Genomic DNA, 20,439 nt, shown 5'->3' with positions numbered 1-20,439 from the left:
AAAACACACCACACACACCATGTTAGAATATTCTCTGTCTGGGAGAAAACACACCACACACACCATGTTAGAATATTCTTTGTCTGGGAGAAAACACACCACACCATGTTAGAATATTCTCTGTCTGGGAGAAAACACACCACACACACCATGTTAGAATATTCTCTGTCTGGGAGAAAACACACCACACACACCATGTTAGAATATTCTCTGTCTGGGAGAAAACACACCACACCATGTTAGAATATTTTCTGTCTGGGAGAAAACACACCACGTTAGAATATTCTCTGTCTGGGAAAAAACACACCACACCATGTTAGAATATTCTCTGTCTGGGAGAAAACACACCACACACACCATGTTAGAATATTCTCTGTCTGGGAGAAAACACACCACACACACCATGTTAGAATATTCTTTGTCTGGGAGAAAACACACCACACCATGTTAGAATATTCTCTGTCTGGGAGAAAACACACCACACACACCATGTTAGAATATTCTCTGTCTGGGAGAAAACACACCACACACACCATGTTAGAATATTCTTTGTCTGGGAGAAAACACACCACACCATGTTAGAATATTCTCTGTCTGGGAGAAAACACACCACACACATCATGTTAGAATATTCTCTGTCTGGGAGAAAACACACCACACCATGTTAGAATATTTTCTGTCTGGGAGAAAACACACCACGTTAGAATATTCTCTGTCTGGGAAAAAACACACCACACCATGCTAGAATATTCTCTGTCTGGGAGAAAACACACCACACCATGCTAGAATATTCTCTGTCTGGGAGAAAACACACCACACAGCGTGACAGGCTACTCTTGTCATTTGCATGTGGGTTACTGGTGTTATGGACTAGAAAATACAACTTAGCAAAAGAGTGATAAGCATGTACTTCTACAAACAGCAAAGACACAACCTTGAATGTCCTCATCATTTTTTTCTATGTAACTAAGTCTTAGTAACAATATCTTGGTTAATTTTCACAGGAAGGCACTTTATACAGTTTATTAATCTTGGCCTGTAGATAAACTCTCAACTCCCAGCCACCCAATACAACACCGGCTTGCATAACATAATAAAGCATAACAATCCTCATTATGAAAGTTACAGCACAATCCTCATTATGAAAGTAATAGCACAATCCTCATTATGAAAGTTACAGCACAATCCTCATTATGAAAGTTACAGCACAATCCTCATTATGAAAGCTTAGTTACAGCACAATCCTCATTGTGAAAGCTTAGTTACAGCACAATCCTCATTATGAATGATTAGTTACAGCACAATCCTCATTATGAAAGTTACAGCACAATCCTCATTATGAAAGGTACAGTCCAATCCTCATGATGAAAGCTTAGTTACAGCACAATTCTTATTATGAAAGCTTAGTTACAGCAAAATCCTTATTATGAAAGTTGCAGCACAATCCTCATGATGAAAGTTACAGCACAATCCTCATGATGAAAGTTACAGCACAATCCTCATGATGAAAGTTACAGCACACTCCTCATTATGAAAGTTACAGCACAATCCTCATTATGAAAGGTACAGCCCAATCCTCATGATGAAAGCTTAGTTACAGCACAATCCTTATTATGAAAGCTTAGTTACAGCTAAATCCTCATTATGAAAGTTAAAGCACAATCCTCATGATGAAAGTTACAGCACAATCCTCATGATGAAAGTTACAACACAATCCTCATTATGAAAGTTACAGCACAATTCTCATTATGAAAGTAACAGCACAATCCTCATTATGAAAGTTACAGCACAATCCTCATTATGAAAGTTACAGCACAATCCTCATTATGAAAGTTACAGCACAATCCTCATTATGAAATTTACAGCACAATCCTCATTATGAAAGTTACAGCACAATCCTCATTATGAAAGGTACAGCCCAATCCTCATGATGAAAGCTTAGTTACAGCACAATCCTCATTATGAATGATTAGTTACAGCACAATCCTCATTATGAAAGTTACAGCACAATCCTCATTATGAAAGTTACAGCCCAATCCTCACGATGAAAGCTTAGTTACAGCACAATCCTTATTATGAAAGTTACAGCACAATCCTCATGATGAAAGTTACAGCACAATCCTCATTATGAAAGTTGCAGCACAATCCTCATTATGATAGTTACAGCACAATCCTCATTATGAAAGTTGCAGCACAATCCTCATGATGAAAGTTACAGCACAATCTTCATTATGAAAGTTACAGAACAATCCTCATGATGAAAGTTGCAGCACAATCTTCATTATGAAAGGTACAGCCCAATCCTCATGATGAAAGCTTAGTTACAGCACAATCCTCATGATGAAAGCTTAGTTACAGCACAATCCTCATTATGAAAGTTACAGCACAGTCTTCATTATGAAAGTTGCAGCACAATCTTCATTATGAAAGGTACAGCCCAATCCTCATGATGCAAGCTTAGTTACAGCACAATCCACATTATGAAAGCTTAGTTACTGCCCAATCCTCATTATGAAAGCTTAATTACTGCCCAATCCTCATTATGAAAGCTTAGCTACAGCACAATCCTCATTATGAAAGTTACAGCACAATCCTCATGATGAAAGTTACAGCACAATCCTCATTATGAAAGTTACAGCACAATCCTCATTATGAAAGTAACAGCACAATCCTCATTATGAAAGTTGCAGCACAATCCTCATTATGAAAGTTACAGCACAATCCTCATTATGAAAGTTGCAGCACAATCCTCATGATGAAAGTTACAGCACAATCCTCATTATGAAAGGTGCAGCACAATCCTCATGATGAAAGTTACAGCACAATCCTCATTATGAAAGGTGCAGCCCAATCCTCATGATGAAAGCTTAGTTACAGCACAATCCACATTATGAAAGCTTAGTTACTGCCCAATCCTCATTATGGAAGCTTAGTTACTGCCCAATCCTCATTATGAAAGTTACAGCACAATCCTCATTAAGAAAGTTTTGCTACAGCACAATCCTCATTATGAAAGCTTTACAACAGCACAATCCTCATAACCATAAGCCTCTTGTCTCACTATGAAGTCCTCAGCTAGTTATGAGAACACAGGATTCTGGTGGCCATAGGTCAATCGTAGAACATTACAAACACATGTTGCAAAGTAACCATATTAAAACACGATATACACAGGCTTACAAACTTAGATCTAACTAAAGACTACACAACCACATAGTTAGTGTGTAACAATCATTCAATTTAAAACCCTGCCACGGTATAATTGGCTATAGTATGAGAATGAATATAAAGTCTGTGGTTAAAGCCAGGCTCAGGAATGTTGCACAGAGCAACCTCAACAAGGCTGTAAAACAAGGATCTACTCCCTCCATCTCCTCTCCTTTCCTCTCCTCCTCCTCTCCCTCTCCTCTCCTCCTCTTCCTCTCCCCTCCTCTCCTCTCCGATATCTGATCACATTAGCTGTTATTTTATTTTACTTCTGCTCTTTTTTTCTCAACACTTTTTTTGTTGTTGTTTTATTTTTACTTTTTTTGTTAAAAATAAATGCACTGTTGGTTAAGGGCTGTAAGTAAGCATTTCACTGTAATGTCTGCACCTGTTGTATCGGCGCATGTGACCAATGAAATTTGATTTGATTTGATGCTGAACTCCAGAGGGTCTGCACTGTAGTCTGTTGACCATCACACAGCTAAGTAGAGACTCAGACTCCTGAGTGCGTCAGCGATGGCAGAATAGCCACAAATGAGCCCTTGTTGAAAGGAAAGCCTTGCTCGTTGACGTTGTGCAAAGGAACTTGGACGGCAGGCAAAGCCAAGGCAGACCACTCCACTCCACACATGCTGGAAGGCTTTGGGCCCTTATAATTATTCACAGACTCCAGAAACTGTGTCTCAAATGACACCATATTCCCTGTATAGTGCAATAGGGTACCATTTGGGACTCACAATAAGGCAGGCAGGCAGTAATAAAAGAGGAACTCATTAAGAAGCCTGGAAAGCATCCTCTGGCTTGGCTTGGCAGACTGACTGACTGACTGACTGACTGACTAGCTGACTGACTGCCCAAAGTACAGGGCTATAGTCTTCTCAGTATTAGCCGTCTCGCTCTCTCTCTGCCAGGCAGTCCCTGACTAATGAGAGAGTGATGAAAGAGGATTTACAGGAGGACCAGAAGGGGGAAAACCTGTTGGAAACTATTGCATCAGCTATATGAGGTTCCAAGAGTGCTTGGCTCACCATCGTATAACTGCCACACAAAAATCACATATGAGTTATTATCAAAAGGTGGGCTGTGAATGCATATTATACATCTGATTAAAGTAGCTCCTACCTTCTCAGCCAGCCAGCCCAGGTGTCTGATCTCTCTGCTCCCTGCGATCCCTGTTCTTCCTGTGTGCTCTTTGACCTCTGTGATGACCTTGTTGATGAGGTTAGAGGTCGCCGACTGCATGACCTCGAACCAGGCCTGGGCCGAGGCTGTGTCTTTACACCGTAACACCACCGTATGCTTGGCATCCGGAGAGTGCAGCTCCAACTGCCTGGAGAACACACAAACAGACAGAAAGACATTGAAAAAGCTGTGAATTTGTTTTGTGATAGGTCCCATAGTAGCATACTAGCACAGCTTTCAGTGGACATGAGAAAAAGCTTATTCAGTTCAACAAAGGCTACTTCCCTTTCAAGGGAAAGGAAGGTGGTCCCTGTGTGCTTGATGATGTCCTCAGTGAATGGAAATACCAAGCACCACTAAAGACTGTTTCATACAGTGTCTCTTCTTCTTTTCTGGCTCAGATAAACATTTCCTTTGATGTACCTAGCACTGTGTACAGTGGGTATGTATTTCCAGACCTGCTTACTCATCATGGGTTGATATGGTTCGGTTTGTCTCTTGTGGGATGTGCAGTAAATTTCAAGCCTTTTGTATTGGAAACATTAGCAAAGTATATTATAAATACATTCAGCTAACAACAATGACCATTGTGGATAAATCTACCTGTCATTAATCAGAGACAGTGGGAGACCCTGTTATCATGATTTCACAAACCACTAGATCAACTGCAGGTGCTCCCTCTCCCCAGTCCCCCACTCCCCAGTCCCCCACCGCAGTTCAAAATAGAAACCAGAGACTTGATTGAGGAGAAACAGAAGCCAGATGTCATATGGAGGGAGCTGAAGTGTTTTCATTAGTTAGAGACAGACGGACAGAGAGGTTCCTGGAAAGAGGCACAAGCTCTCCCCAAGACCTGTTGGGTTCAAATACTATTCGGAATCATTTCATATACTTTGAGCGTTTGCTTTAGTCTGCCTGGAGTGCCAGATGGGTGGGCTTTGCAGTTTTGCAACTATTCTTTTGGTTCCATTCCACTTACAAGCTCAATCAAGCACATCTAAAGTATTTGAAAGATTTCAAATAGTATTTGAACCGAAGTGAGTTCTCCCCGTTCAAGGCCCATCCACGTCCAGCCAGGTCATCTCTCCAACATGAGACACTAACTACAGGGCCGTTAAAGAAGCCTAGGCCAGATTTAGAAAGCGGACTCACTGTGTGTCGAACGTTTCAATGCCTTTCCTGGTCAATGATGGTCTGTCTGCCTGTTCGTTTTCCACTGACAAAGTGCTTTCTACTCCAGAAAAAAACTGCCCGGAAAAGGCAAATATCTCAAGCTAAAATAGGCATGCAAAAACTCTCCTGGCTGAATCCTAAAAATACCATGTTTGTGTATTTACATTTGTTACACTTTAGCATCCTGTTTTACTCTCTATGACATCCTAAGTTAATACTAAATCAGTCAATATTAAGCCTAGTCTATTTACAGCCCTAGAATAAACAGGAGAGGTCTCCACATCAAACACAGACTTGGGGGGGGGGGGGGGGGGGGGGAGAAGAGCGAGAGAGAGAGAGAAATATGCAGTAAATCTGTCTGAGGAGGGAGGAAACTCTCCTCTCCTGGCTGGGTAGTGTGGACGTCTCTCACGTAACAGCTGTTTAAATTTCCACTAGTGACGAAAGCTCTGCTCCTCTCTACCAGTCAGCTACAACAAGCCTGCAGCACACGTCAAGAGAAACTCAGATACCAGCATGTGTGTGTTTATGTGGTAGCAGGTAGCTTCCAGTAAGTAACTCGAAAGTAACTGAAGGATAGCCTGTTGTTGTGAGCAACGTGCTGAAACGATTAAAGTACTTAATAGAGGGCCAAAACATCGTAGTGACTCCAGTAAATATCACACACTACAAACAAATGCTAGGCTTCGTTAGTGTGTTAGATTAACCTCGGTTTTTAGTGATTTACATCTCTGGAGAGACCTAAAAACAGCTGTGCAGCGACGCTCCCCATCCAAAAATGTATATAATCCATTTTAGAATAAGGCTGTAACGTAACAAAATGTGGAAAAAAGGGGTCTGAATACTTTCTGAATGCACTGTATGGCTCCAGTAAAAGTAATGTGAGCAGTATTTGGCTCTTCATTAAGTAGCTTAGTTGTGGTCTAACCCCTCAGTGACTGATTTCCTGTTCATAGTGTTGTTAATCTCACAGACCACAGAGCATAGACATAGAATTAATAGAACGGCGGGACAATTCCCTTTCTAGTCAAATTGCCATGGCTCTGAGGTCCTTTCCCCTTCTAGTAATTATATTTCTATGCCACAGCACAAAGGTCTTACCTCTGTTCTCAGTGTTGCAGTAGAACGACAGTAACAAACATGACAATAACCATCAAAGTAGTGAATGTTTTACCCAGTCAGTCCCAAGACACCTCAGAAGTAAATCATTAAAAACAGAGGTTCATCTAACACACTATCACAACCTAGCATTTGTTTGTATTGAGTGATATTGTTTGTGTGTCATATCTAAATGACTGTATAAATACCAGGCATATCTAAATGACTGTATAAAGACCAGGCATATCTAAATGACTGTACAAAGACCAGGCATATCTAAATGACTGTATAAAGACCAGGCATATCTAAATGACTGTATAAAGACCAGGCATATCTAAATGACTGTACAAAGACCAGGCATATCTAAATGACTGTATAAAGACCAGGCATATCTAAATGACTGTATAAAAACCAGGCCTATGTAAATGACTGTATAAAGATCAGGCATATCTAAATGACTGTATAAAGACCAGGCAAATCTAAATGGCTGTATAAAGACCACGCATATTTAAATGACTGTACAAAGACCAGGCATATCTAAATGACTGTATAAAGACCAGGCATATCTAAATGACTGTATAAAAACCAGGCCTATGTAAATGACTGTATAAAGATCAGGCATATCTAAATGACTGTATAAAGACCAGGCAAATCTAAATGGCTGTATAAAGACCACGCATATTTAAATGACTGTACAAAGACCAGGCCTATCTAAATGGCTGTATAAAGACCAGGCCTATCTAAAGACAAGGTGAGCATGATCAATTGATCCCTAAAGTAAAGGTAAAGCTGAGGACATAAGGTAAGCTGTGTGTGTAGGATAGGAACCGTTGCTCTACATTGGTTGATTAAGTTAAGCATCTCTTAAACTCTGAACACTCAGATAGTTGAGTTACTGTAGCAGAACTGTAGCAGTTCATCAATTCTGACTGTCACAGAGACGACCATCCCTGTTACACTGTTCCAGGAAAAACAAATAGTGGGAGACACATTGGGGGTGGATGAGATGAGTCCCTCACCCCTCACAATGTAAGATGTTGCTTTTACTACAGTGCCAACATAAAGTCCTCTCACACCCCTTGTCTTTTTCCACATTTTGTTGTGTTACAGCCTTTATTCAAAATTGATTAAATTGATATTTTGTGTCACTGGCCTACACACAATACCCCATAATATCAAAGTGGAATTATGTTTTTAGACATTTTTACAAATTATTTAGAAAATGTAAAGCTGAAATGTCTTGAGTCAATAAGTATTCAACCCCTTTGTTATGGCAAGCCTAAATATGTTCAGGAGTAAAAATGTGCTTAACAAGTCACATAATAAGTTGCATGGACTCACTGTGTGCAATAATAGTGTTTAAGATGCTTTTTGAACGACTACCTCATCTCTGTAACCCACACACAATTATCTGTAAGGTCTCTCAGTCGAATTTCAAACACTAGATTCAACCACAAAGACCAAGGAGGTTTTCCAATGCCTCGCAAAGAAGGGCACCTATTGGTAGATGCGCAAAACAATTTTAAAAAGCACACATTGAATATCCCTTTGAGCATGGAGAAGTTATTAATGACACTTTGTATGGTGTATCAACACACCCAGTCACTACAAAGATACAGACATCCTTCCTAACTCAGTTGCCGGAGATGAAGGAAACCGGTCAGGGATTTCACCATAAGGCCAATGGTGACTTTAAAACAGTTACATAATTTAATAGCTGTGATAGGAGGAAACTGAGGATGGATCAACAACATTGTAGCTACTCCACAATACTAACCTAAATGACAGCGTGAAAAGAAGGAAGCCTGTACAGAATAAAAATATTCCAAAACATGCATCCTGTTTGCAATAATGCACTAAAGTAAAACAGCCAAAAATATGGCAAAGAAATTCACTTTATGTCCTGAATACAAAGCTTTATGTTTGGGGCAAATCCAACACAACACATTAATGGGTACCACTCTACATATTTTCAAGCATGGTGGTGGCTGCTGTTATAGGTATGCTTGTCATCGGAATAGAGCTAAGCAGGCATATCTAGAGGAAAACCTGGTTCAGTCTGCTTTCCAACAGACACTGGGAGACAAATTCACCTTTCAGCAGGACAATAACCTAAAACACAAGGCCAAATATACACTGGAGTTGCTTACCAAGAAGACAGTGAATGTTCCTGAGTGGCCTAGTTACAGTTTTGACTTAAATAGACTTGAAGATATATAACAAGACTTGAAAATGGCTATCTAGCAATGATCAACAACCAATTTGACAGAGCTTGAAGACTTTAAAAAAGAATAATGTGCAAATATTGTACAATCCTGGTGTACACAGCTCTTAGAGACTTACAGATGTAAATTAGATATTTCTGTAATTCATTTTCAATATATTTGCTAAAAACATGTCTTCACTTTGTCATTATGTGGTATTGTGTGTAGATGGGGTGGGGAAAAAATCAATTGAATCCATTTTGAATTCAGGCTGTAACACAACAAAATGTCAAATAAGTCAAGGGGTATGAATACTTTCTGAAGGCACTGTATCTGGCAAAACACTAGCAATATAAATCCAATCAATTATAATTGTGTTTCCCCACCTAGCTCTGCCGTTATGCCCCTGTGGAAAATAACATACAGAGAAAGACTGAATTATAGTAATGCAGAATGATGCTGGAGCCTTTACCTGTTTTCAGGGTCTGGAGTAGTCATGCTCCTGGTGATGTAACACATCTTTAAGGGGATGTACCTCCTGTCCCCCTGTAGGGACATGGTGGGGGTGAGGGGGACGTCAGAGTGGGGGCTACCCAGCCTCGGGGACTCCGGTGGTGGCGTCTCCCAGCCTATCTCTGACACCGGAGAACCCTTCTTCACATAGGGGGTGGCTTCCCGCATGTACTTCACTAGAATATGAGAGACAAGACAATTATGAGTAAGCTTTTTCACAACCTGTTTAGGGGGTGGCTTCCCGCATGTCCTTCACTGGACCAACAAGAGAAAGTAATGATCCGGTCGCTCAGCTGGTTCCGCAGGGTCGGGTCCTCTTCTCTCCAGGCGATGGACGACCTGGAGAACCCGATCCATCGCTTCGCCCAAACTGGCTAACATGTTGGAATGCCCCCGGACCCGCTCCACGACTCCAGGCACATTCGCCGCTCCTGCTGACTCCATGCTGTTGGGTGTGTGATTCTGTAGTGGGTGATTTGGACGAAGTCAGACGCAGGAGGGAGAATCACATAATAAATGGTTTATTCAGCCAATACAGCGGTTCGCAGCAATGAGTAAAACACTACATTGCGTTATAATGGCACACTGGAGAAAACAAAACACACGGGTGAATAACCCAGTGATACAATACATAAAGCTCCACTGAGCTATCATCACCTCCACATGAAACAATCACACACAAAGACATGGGGGGCAGAGGGAATACTTATACAGGTACTGATGAGGGGATATGAACCAGGTGTGTGTAATAAACAAGACAAAACAAATGGAATGATGAGATGAGGAGCGGCAGTGGCTAGAAGGCCGGTGACGACGAACACCGAAGCCTGCCCGAACAAGAAGAGGAGGCAGCTTCAGAGGAAGTCGTGACAGTAAGCTTTTTCACAACCTGTTTAGGGGGTTGCTTCCCGCATGTACTTCCCTGGACCAACAAGAGAAAGTAATGATTTACTACGCTTTCATTGGTAGAGAGGTCATGCATTTACTGCTGTCATTTTGGTGAGGATAGTGCTAAGAGTCCTTGCCAATGTAACTTCAGTAGAGCTAGCTAGTATCTTATAGAGGAGATTGACATGCAGACTCATAAAGTGACCCTGCTGTAACCCCACAATGTGTACCAGGCCGGTAGTGGTCCATTTCTATTAGTGGTCCAGTTCTATTAGTGGTCCAGTTCTATTAGTGGTCCAGTTCTATTAGTGGTCCAGTTCTATTAGTGGTCCAGTTCTATTAATGGTCCAGTTCTATTAGTGGTCCAGTTATATTAGTGGTCCAGTTATATTAGTGGTCCAGTTATATTAATGGTCCAGTTCTATTAGTGGTCCAGTTCTATTATAAGTGTTAATCCATTCTGTAATATCCATTCATTATACCTTGTACCCAGTTTAACACTTTCTGTGAACTCAAAGATATTACACCTCCATGGGAAAACGTTGGTCGGCATTGTTTGAGAGCATTAGATGGATCGCTCCGAACTGTGGATGTGAACCTGGCCAACAGCTGAGAGCTTAGAGCAATTAGAAGTATTCCATACCACACAAGACCTAATTCTACTTTAGACCGCAGCTCTGGGACATGGGATTCATTGGTCGTTTGGTGGCTTCACAGTTTCATACACACAATCTGGGAATCACGTTAAATCCACAGCATAGATCACGAGTCACAGTAGACATGAATAACATAGCTAGTATTACCCTGCTATAAACACACTGTATCAGACTGTATGGAGACCTTTTTTAAATTACAGGGCCATGTGAATAACACTGATGTCAACCATTTACTCAGTGCAAAAAGCAGGTATCCGCTTACACCAACAGTGATCTGTCTGACTGCATTACATCAATGTCTAAGGAGAAGTGGCAATATCTTATATATAATAGGTCTATGGAGCTCTAAACATATCAGCTGACAAACAGATCTGGTTATCACTGTTCGTATTACATCAATCCAAGGGAAGGTTTCAGAGGATAATATGACAAAGATGTACTCCAAAGGTGAACAAACACGACACAGTAGGTTGGTGGCACCTTAATTGGGGAGGACGGGCTCGTGGTAACGACTGGAGCGGGATTAGAGTAATGGTATCAAATACATCAAACACATGGTTTCCATGTGTTTGATGCCATTCCATCAACTCCGTTCCGGACATTATTATGAGCCGTCCTCCCCTCAGCAGCCTCCACTGAAACACGAGTACAGGCCCTGTTCTTTAAAGAACCAAGGAGAATAAGTAAGACAGGTAAAGAAAGGTATCAATATCTAACAGAAGTTTAAGACTATCATTATGCATAGAAGCTGACAGACAGATCTGACAAAGAAAATAGGCCTACCTCTGCAACTGCAGGGTATGAAGTAATCTTACGGGGAATCCTTGCTGAACCCCTTTCATCTCATCGTCATGCTTTTGTTGTAGTTCTGGTGTCATTAGTTCAGGCGCCAGCGGGATGCTTTGAGCGTGAGGTCATACACAGAACTCTGAGTATTCCTCTCTCGTTTACCTTTCCCTCTTTCACTGCTTTTTCCTTCCTGGTTTGACTCTTTTCTTTACTGTCACTAACGTCACTGTGGTGGCTGCTTCTCCGCTTCTCCACCACTACTTAAAGCAGCTTTGCAATAAGATAACACACCTGTGTCTGTGTGTCAACACATTGAGAAACTCAACTAAACCAATATCCTGAAAACTGAATGAGTCAATGACAGTGACGTGTAAGTATGATGAAAAGTTCTCTAGTGATCAGAATCACTAGAATCTACAGTATACCTGTGTGTTCTCAACTCTGTTTCAAAATAGAAATGTTCCATTTTAGTAGAGGGGAAAATAAAAGCAGGCAGGGTTCATATGTTTATGATTACTGCTATGCCTCGGGAGTCTGTACTTCCTGTGGGGATTGTTTTTGCTACAAAAGACATGAGCTCAAACTGAATCTGAATAATTAACTAGCAAGATTTTCCTTTTTGATAATTAATGTATTCGCAAAATATAGCATGAGAGGATAATGTATCATGGTTTGGCCGCGTTCTTACTCATCGACCACATGCATGTTGTTTTTTATTTATTTAACTAGGCAAGTCAGTTAAGAACAAATTCTTATTTACAATGACAGCCTAAGCTGGCCAAACCCGGACGACGCTAGGCCAATTGTGCGCCGCCCTATGGGACTCCCAATCACGACCAGATTGTGATACAGCCTGGAATCAAACCATGGTCTGTAGTGACGCCTCTAGCACTGAGATGCAGTGCCTTAGACCCCTGCGCCACTCGGGAGCCCATGGTTTGGGCAGTGTGTCTTTACTCCGGCCTATGAACTCTGTCCTATGAACTGCTTGCTGAACTGCTTGCTCATAGAAACAGGCCGAATGACCTTTCTGAATGAAAAAATGTCACCATAGAAACACATCTGGTAGAAACCCCAATTAATTTAGAGAATCTCAGCCTAATGGTTAGGTGCAATTCATTTCTTCAGTTATTATCCATATAATGGAAGCCATTATAATAGCCAGCATCCCTCTGAATTCTGAAATAACGTTGAATCTATCTGCCCTATTGTCAGGTGTAATAATAACCTAGTCTTTGTGTTGCCACCCTGTTAACTAGACACAGCCATTAGAGCTAGTTACATTCATTACATAGGTACAGAATGGGGAGCTTTGTTAGCTGCTCTTATTGAGCTCAGAGAAGAAAATGGCTAATAGGCGTGAGTAACTTCTGGATGAATTACACGGCCAGGAAACAAAAAGGGCCCTTTTATGAGACTTTAATTGCAGAATAAGAATGGAGCTCTTTTTACCTCCACTGAATGGGCAGGTAGATACTGCTACATAACAAAATACCTTTTACAGAATACAGAGAGGTCTACAAGGTATCACTTTCCCTGTGCTGCCTGAAATGTATGATGTTATCAAAGCAAGAACAGGTACTTGAATGCCCGGTTAAATGGACTACAGTTTGTATGAACTTTAGCAGAAATATTAGACAATATCACAGTGAGAGTGAGTGTGTTCATAACATAACTTAGCCTGAACGTAATCTATAAGAACAAACAGTAGGGGAGTCTGTACTGTAGCTTATGGAAACAAGTTAAAGGAGGATGTTCAAATAATTCATTCAGGAAACGTCAAAGTAAATTAATCAATCAGTAAATTCACAGAGTGGATAGGAGTGTTGAGAAAACTGTATTCTAAACTGTACTAGGCTATGAGTAGATGGCATGATTCACTCTGTCATCATAGCTTGTGTGTGTGTGTGTGTGTGTGTGTGTGTGTGTGTGTGTGTGTGTGTGTGTGTGTGTGTGTGTGTGTGTGTGTGTGTGTGTGTGTGTGTGGCCTCACTACTACTAACAGCTGGTGTAGTGATGAGAGCTTCTCTGAAGACACAACAACCAGTCAACTTGCAGAGAGCGTTGTAGTCTAGACTGCCTGCTGATAACACACACACACACACACACACACACACACACACACACACACACACACACACAGAGGTGAATGTGATGACAGCCAAGCAGTAGACAGTAGAGGCTCAATGAGAGGTCACTGAGTTACTGTAGACTAGCACTGTTGTTTACAACCAGTGTATTACACAGGATATAACAGTGTGTGTGTGTGGGTACATGTGTTTGTGTGCAATACAAATAATGTAGCTTTTATAGAAAATTATATCATTGTAATGTAACAAACCGTTTGTCCTTCCCTACTGGCTCTGCTCCGCAGTGGTGTAGTCAGGCTTCAACTGAGAGAGAAGCTGAAACATGGGAGTCCTCTGGTGTAGTGAGGCTTCAACTGAGAGAGAAGCTGAAACATGGGAGTCCTCTGGTGTAGTGAGGCTTCAACTGAGAGAGAAGATGAAACATGGGAGTCCTCTGGTGTAGTGAGGCTTCAACTGAGAGAGAAGCTGAAACATGGGAGTCCTCCGGTGTAGTGAGGCTTCAACTGAGAGAGAAGCTAAAACATTGAAGTCCTCTGGTGTAGTGAGGCTTCAACTGAGAGAGAAGCTGAAACATGGGAGTCCTCTGGTGTAGTGAGGCTTCAACTGAGAGAGAAGATGAAACATGGGAGTCCTCTGGTGTAGTGAGGCTTCAACTGAGAGAGAAGCTGAAACATGGGAGTCCTCTGGTGTAGTGAGGCTTCAACTGAGAGAGAAGCTGAAACATGTGAGTCCTCTGGTGTAGTGAGGCTTCAACTGAGAGAGAAGCTGAAACATGGGAGTCCTCTGGTGTAGTGAGGCTTCAACTGAGCAAGAAGCTGAAACATGGGAGTCCTCTGGTGTAGTGAGGCTTCAACTGAGAGAGAAGCTGACTATGCATTCCAACCAGAGGAGGCTGGTGGGAGGAGCTGTGGAGGAAAGGCTCATTGTAATGGCTGGAATGGAATAAATGGAATGGAGCCAAACATATGGTTTCCATATGTTTGATACTGTTCCAATAATCCCATTACAGCCATTACAATGAGCCAGTCCTCCTATAGCTCCACCCACCAGCCTCCTCTGACTCCAACCCCGTACTGTCTTTGAGCTTATCATTACAGCAGAAGTCTGCTCTGCCTTGCTGGGATCCTGCTTCCTTCTGCTAGAACTGTAATAACCCTGATCTCTCTCTCTCTCTCTCTCTCTCTGTTTGTGTGTGTGTGTGTGTGTGTGTGTGTGTGTGTGTGTGTGTGTGTGTGTGTGTGTGTGTGTGTGTGTGTGTGTGTGTGTGTGTGTGTGTGTGTGTGTGTGTGTGTGTGTGTGTGTGTGTGTGTGTGTGTGTGTGCGTGTGTGTAATAACCCTGCTCTCTCAGGGGAAGGTCAGGCTGTTTATACAAGGCAACAGACAGTTTTATGTTGTCTGGTTACATAGTGAGGTAGAGGTTGTTTCTTTGATTCTCCTTCTGGACATGTGTGTTTCACCCATAGGACTGCAGAGAAATGTGTGTAAGCCTGTATAGTTTTTGGCAAAACTTGATATTACACTCCCAGTCCTGTGATGCACGATTCCCAATTGGTGTCCAAGGTTGGATGATAAAGATTTCCTCAGAAATTCAAAGTATTCGATTTCGCAACATGGAGAGGGAGTCACCTAAATATTTATTGACAAGGAACAAGGACATATTTCCTTATTACGTAAACAGTTGAAGTTGCTGATAGGCCTATTGAACATTTTTATTTTAGTAGGTGAAAATGTAACTAAAGTCTATGGAGAACTAAATAAAACCCTTTTGATAAATTAAAATAATTTTTGTTCTGTTTTATAGCACTATTAAATGCTATTTACAAAATAAATTGATCTTAATGGGGTTAGCCATCAGTGGTCGAGTTGACAAGCCACTTACGGAGTTGACGACAAATACTCAAAACAGACATATTTTTTGCCTCTAAAAGTAAAAGTTCAAAACAAACGTTTGTAAAATATGGAAAATGATTCATTTAAAAAATATCCAATAAAAACATAACCATTCTATCAGATCTTTCAGCACTGTGATGGAGTTGATGTTTTACTTCATTCAAAATTCATATTCTATCATAATCTATCAGGCAGATGGAGCTGACAGTTGGTTGTTACCATGGTGATTCCAATATTGTTTGTTTAAATCTATCAGATTTACAGACCAATGGTCTTGTTGCACTACATGTAATGAGAACATGAATAAGAGGTCCTTATGGTATAGCTGACCCTGCTCATTCCTTGTTCGTTGACAAAATCTCACAGAGGGCTATTGCAAGAAACTACAGTACCAGTCAAAAGTTTGGACACACCTACTCATTCAAGGGTTTTTCTTTATTTTTACAATGTTCTACATTGTAGAATAATAGTGAAGATATCAAAACTATGAAATAACACATATGGAATCATGTAGTAACCAAAAAGGTGTAAAACAAATCAAAATATATTTTAAATTTTAGATTCTTCAAAGTAGCCACCCTTTGCCTTGATGACAGCTTTGCACACTCTTGGCATTCTCTCAACCAGCTTCACCTGGAATGCTTTTCCAATAGTCTTGAAGGAGTTCCCACATATGACTAAATATGCTGAGCACTTGTTGACTGCTTTTCCTTCACTCTGCGGTCCAACTCATCCCAAACCATCTCAATTGGGTTGAGGTCGGGTGATTGTGGAGGCCAGGTCATCTGATGCAGCACTCCATCACTCTCCTTCTTGGTAAAATAGCCCTTACACAGCCTGGAGGTGTGTTGGGTCATTGTCCTGTTGAAAAATAAATGATAGTCCCACTAAGCGCAAACCAGATGGGATGGCGTATCGCTGCAGAATGCTGTGGTAGCCATGCTGGTTAAGTGTGCCTTGAATTCTAAATAAATCACTGATAGTTTCACCAGCAAAGCACCATCACACCTCCTCCTCCGTGCTTCACGGTGGGAACCACACATGCGGAGATCATCCATTCCCCTACTCTGCATCTCACAAAGATACAGCGGTTTGAACCAAAAATCTCAAATTTGGACTCATCGACAAGGACAGATTTCCACCAGTCCATTGCTCGTGTTTCTTGGCCCAAGCAAGTCTCTTCTTCTTATTGGTGTCCTTTAGTAGTGGTTTCTTTGCAGCAATTCGACCATGAAGGCCTGATTCACGCAGTCTCCTCTGAACAGTTGATGTTGAGATGTGTCTGTTACTTGAACTCTGTGAAGCATTTATTTGGGCTGCAATTTCTGAGGCTGGTAACTCTAATGAACTTATCCTCTGCAGCAGAGGTAACTCTGGGTCTTCCTTTCTTGTGGCGGTCCTCATCAGAGCCAGTTTCATCATGGCGCTTGATGGTTTTTGCGACTGCACTTGAAGAAACTTTCAATGTTCTTGAAATGTTCCAGATTGACCTTCATGTCTTGAAGTAATGATGGACTGTCATTTCTCTTTGCTTAATTGAGCTGTTCTTGCCATAATATGGACTTGGTCTTTTACCAAATAGGGCTATTTTCTGTATACCAACCCAACCTTGTCCGAAAACAACTTAAGAAGGAAAGAAATTCCACAAATTAACTTTTAACAAGGCACACCTGTTAATTGAAATGCATTCCAGGTGACTACCTCATGAAGCTGGTTGAGAGTGTGCAAAGCTGTCATCAAGGCAAAGTGTGGCTACTTTGAAGAATTTGTTTAACACTTTTTTGGTTACTACATGATTCCATATGTGTTATTTCATAGTTTTGATGTCTTCACTATTATTCTACAATGAAGAAGAAAATAGTAAAAAATAAAGAAAAACCCTGGAATGAGTAGGTGTGTCCAAACTTTTGACTGGTAATGTACATAAGATCATTTCTCAGTTAATATCTATTATTGCCAGTTTTTAGAATTGTAAACACTATTTTGGAGAGTTTGAAATGGGCATCATTTGCCCAGGAAAAGGGCATTCCAGGCATAGAGCCGACATGGAAATTAATAATATTGAAAGTATTTAGAAAATTGCAAAAACAAATATTTATGTTCGTGTGCCCAGTTGACAGAGGTTGATCACTCATGTGTTTGAGAGCACACATATTAATGTGCGTAATTCCGCTGGCAGCCTGCACATAGGTTTGAGGATGCCACCCGCCCCCCATCCTTCACCAAGAAAGAATGTATCGAACGACAGTTGGTCCCGTTCTGTTCTTACCTTCTAGCGTCACTTCTCTCCCGGCTCGTTTCAGCCCCTGCACCGCCTCGTCATGCGTAGCGTCTCGCAGGTTCACACCGTTCACCGACAGAATCGCGTCCCCGACATACAAGGCTTGGGTTTGATCCGCAGCCAGACCTTTGAAGATCTTACTAATAAGTATCGGCATTTTATTCTCTTTTCCTCCTTTTATGCTGATGCCGAGTCCCCCTACCTCTTGCTTTATTACTTTCACGCATCTTTTTCTGTTAGCGATCGCCTCTGGCACTTGCTCCTGTAAATCCGTGAAAGCTGTCCTCACCGCAGTTTTCGGACTGTTCGTGTGATCCGGGTGAGTTGCGTTGCTCCGGTAAGATCCATTGGTGATGCCGTTTAGGTTCTCATTCTCTCCCAGATCCTCGCAACTCAGCGTTAGGGCTTCTTCGTTCAAGTTGGCCAAAACTTTGTGCCATCGGTCCCTCACCAAAACCTCCAAAAATCCACTTTTTTGTACTCTGTTCCCCGAAATTACTGTAGCTACCGCCATCTTTGGAGCATTCTTAAAATGCCATGTGATTAAAACTCACATAGGACTTTACCCCCGAACTTCTCAGCATGGCTTTTCAATAGTTCAGCAACTTCAGCTCACATCTCTTTTTTTGGCAACATAGCCTAGTCCCTGCTCCAACAGCCCATATCCTCTTTGGGTGGAGCAAACTCGAAGGGCAATCCCACTAAGCAAATGACATTTCTATTCAAACAGAACACTGCCGAGAGCTGTGCTGAAGTTCAAATGACATGTGTAGCCTACAATAACGTAATTTAAGTGCATAATACCTTATTACACCCGTATTACATAAATTATTACCACCCTTTGACAAACATTACCAGGCATGCTTGGTTTCATTCAGAGGGCGACCCGTGTAAAGGAATGTCCCAATGTTGGGACAGTTGTGACTTTGGAGGTGTCCGCCTAGTAGACTGCTGCCTGTCCCTCTCTCTCCTGTGCGGTCCATGCAGCATGCCAGGTGCGCATTGTTTGCTCGGCTTCGGAAGCGTATTTTTTGGGGGGTTTAAACACAAAACATGCGTCAAAACATTTTAAATCGTATTTCCTAATATCTCACTGACTAAATGCACTTTCAATGGTGAATACACATGTGTAAACTAGCCTACAATAGCCTAATAACCTACACATATGCATTATTGTAGGCTAATTGGGAATGAGCATATTGAATGAGTTATGAGTAATGGATTATATACTAGAATTGTAAACACTACATATGAGAAAACTTTACAGAAGTATGTTAACACAATCTGAAACACGATGAGAGAACGTTACAGAAGTACTGTATGTTAGCGCCATCTGTTGGTGGAGAGACAACCTGCGTAGCCCTGCCGTCTGTCACAATATACAGTATATAGTCCTGCCGTCTGTCACAATATACAGTATATAGTCCTGCCGTCTGTCACAATATACAGTCTATAGTCCTGCCGTCTGTCACAATATACAGTATATAGTCCTGCCGTCTGTCACAATATACAGTCTATAGTCCTGCCGTCTGGCACAATATACAGTATATAGTCCTGCCATCTGGCACAATATACAGTATATAGTCCTGCCATCTTTCACAATATACAGTCTATAGTCCTGACGTCTGTCACATTATACAGTATATAACAGTTTTCTGATCAAAAACATGTATAAATATTAGTTTTTTAGTTATAAAAAAAAGAATGTTGGACATAAAAGACTGTAAAAACACCAGGAAATCAGCTCCAAGTGATTTTAATTTTGGAAATCTGTTCTAAAGTTTTCCCATGCATAATAGAGAGAGATATGTGATTGTATACAAATGTAAGCAAGGTTTGAAATGATTATGTTTTAGTCAAATATGGTATCTGTTTGGGCTTCTTGCGGTCAATTTGCAGTCTACAAATTATTTGTAATTATGTTCTGGCCCCCTGACCATCCGCTCAAGGAGAAATCAGCCCGTGGCTGAATCTAGTTGATGATCCCTGGTCTATAGCTAATATTTTCTCTGCGCCTTTCAATATTTATAGGCCTATTTCTGAGAACCGAACTTTATTATTTTTCTTTGCATAATATCAAACCAATTTCGACTCCTCTTCTGGTGTGTTGAAGAGAGAGAGAGTTATTTCTGTCCTGGGAATAGAGAACTGAAACATTTCTATTAATATACAGATCTGATCTGCCCATTAATTATTTTTCATCATTTTGAGTTTTGAGATCAGGCTAAATAAATCTATCCTAGAGTAAAGTCTACAAAGTCCGCCTAACTCTTTCTATGGGGGAGGCCGAAACGACACCCTATTCCCTATTTAGTGCACTTCTTTTGACCAGGGCCCATAGGGTTCTGGTCAGAAGTAGTGTACTATAGAGAATAGGGTGCCATTTCCTGTTTCCGAAAGCTCCATATCCAGTGGCGACCCGTCATTCAGGGCAGGTGGGGCAGAGCTAAACATGTTATTTTGCCGT

General features: G+C 41.3%; 1 protein-coding gene across 2 annotated transcripts in view; it reads right to left on the bottom strand.

The window, feature by feature from the left end:
- The window catches only part of LOC311125257 (beta-1-syntrophin-like), a 28,859-nt gene extending 10,110 nt beyond the window's left edge, over positions 1–18,749 (bottom strand). The window contains exons 1-3 of one of the 2 annotated variants that reach the window (XM_084199308.1): positions 17,961–18,749; positions 9,337–9,553; positions 4,330–4,537 (exon numbers count right to left, since the gene is read on the bottom strand). In XM_084199308.1, coding sequence (XP_084055434.1) covers positions 4,330–4,537; positions 9,337–9,553; positions 17,961–18,486 — 951 coding nt within the window. In that variant the 5' untranslated portion in view covers positions 18,487–18,749. The remainder of the gene's footprint in view (positions 1–4,329; positions 4,538–9,336; positions 9,554–17,960) is intronic. The other variant, XM_084199307.1, reaches the window with a different exon arrangement.
- Positions 18,750–20,439: the final 1,690 nt, after the last annotated feature.

This window comes from Coregonus lavaretus, assembly GCF_964263955.1.
Source record: "Coregonus lavaretus genome assembly, contig: HAP1_SCAFFOLD_886, whole genome shotgun sequence".
NCBI lineage: Eukaryota > Metazoa > Chordata > Actinopteri > Salmoniformes > Salmonidae > Coregonus > Coregonus lavaretus.
Note: the sequence above shows the minus strand (reverse complement) of the source record. Positions and strands in the feature narration are given on the sequence as shown.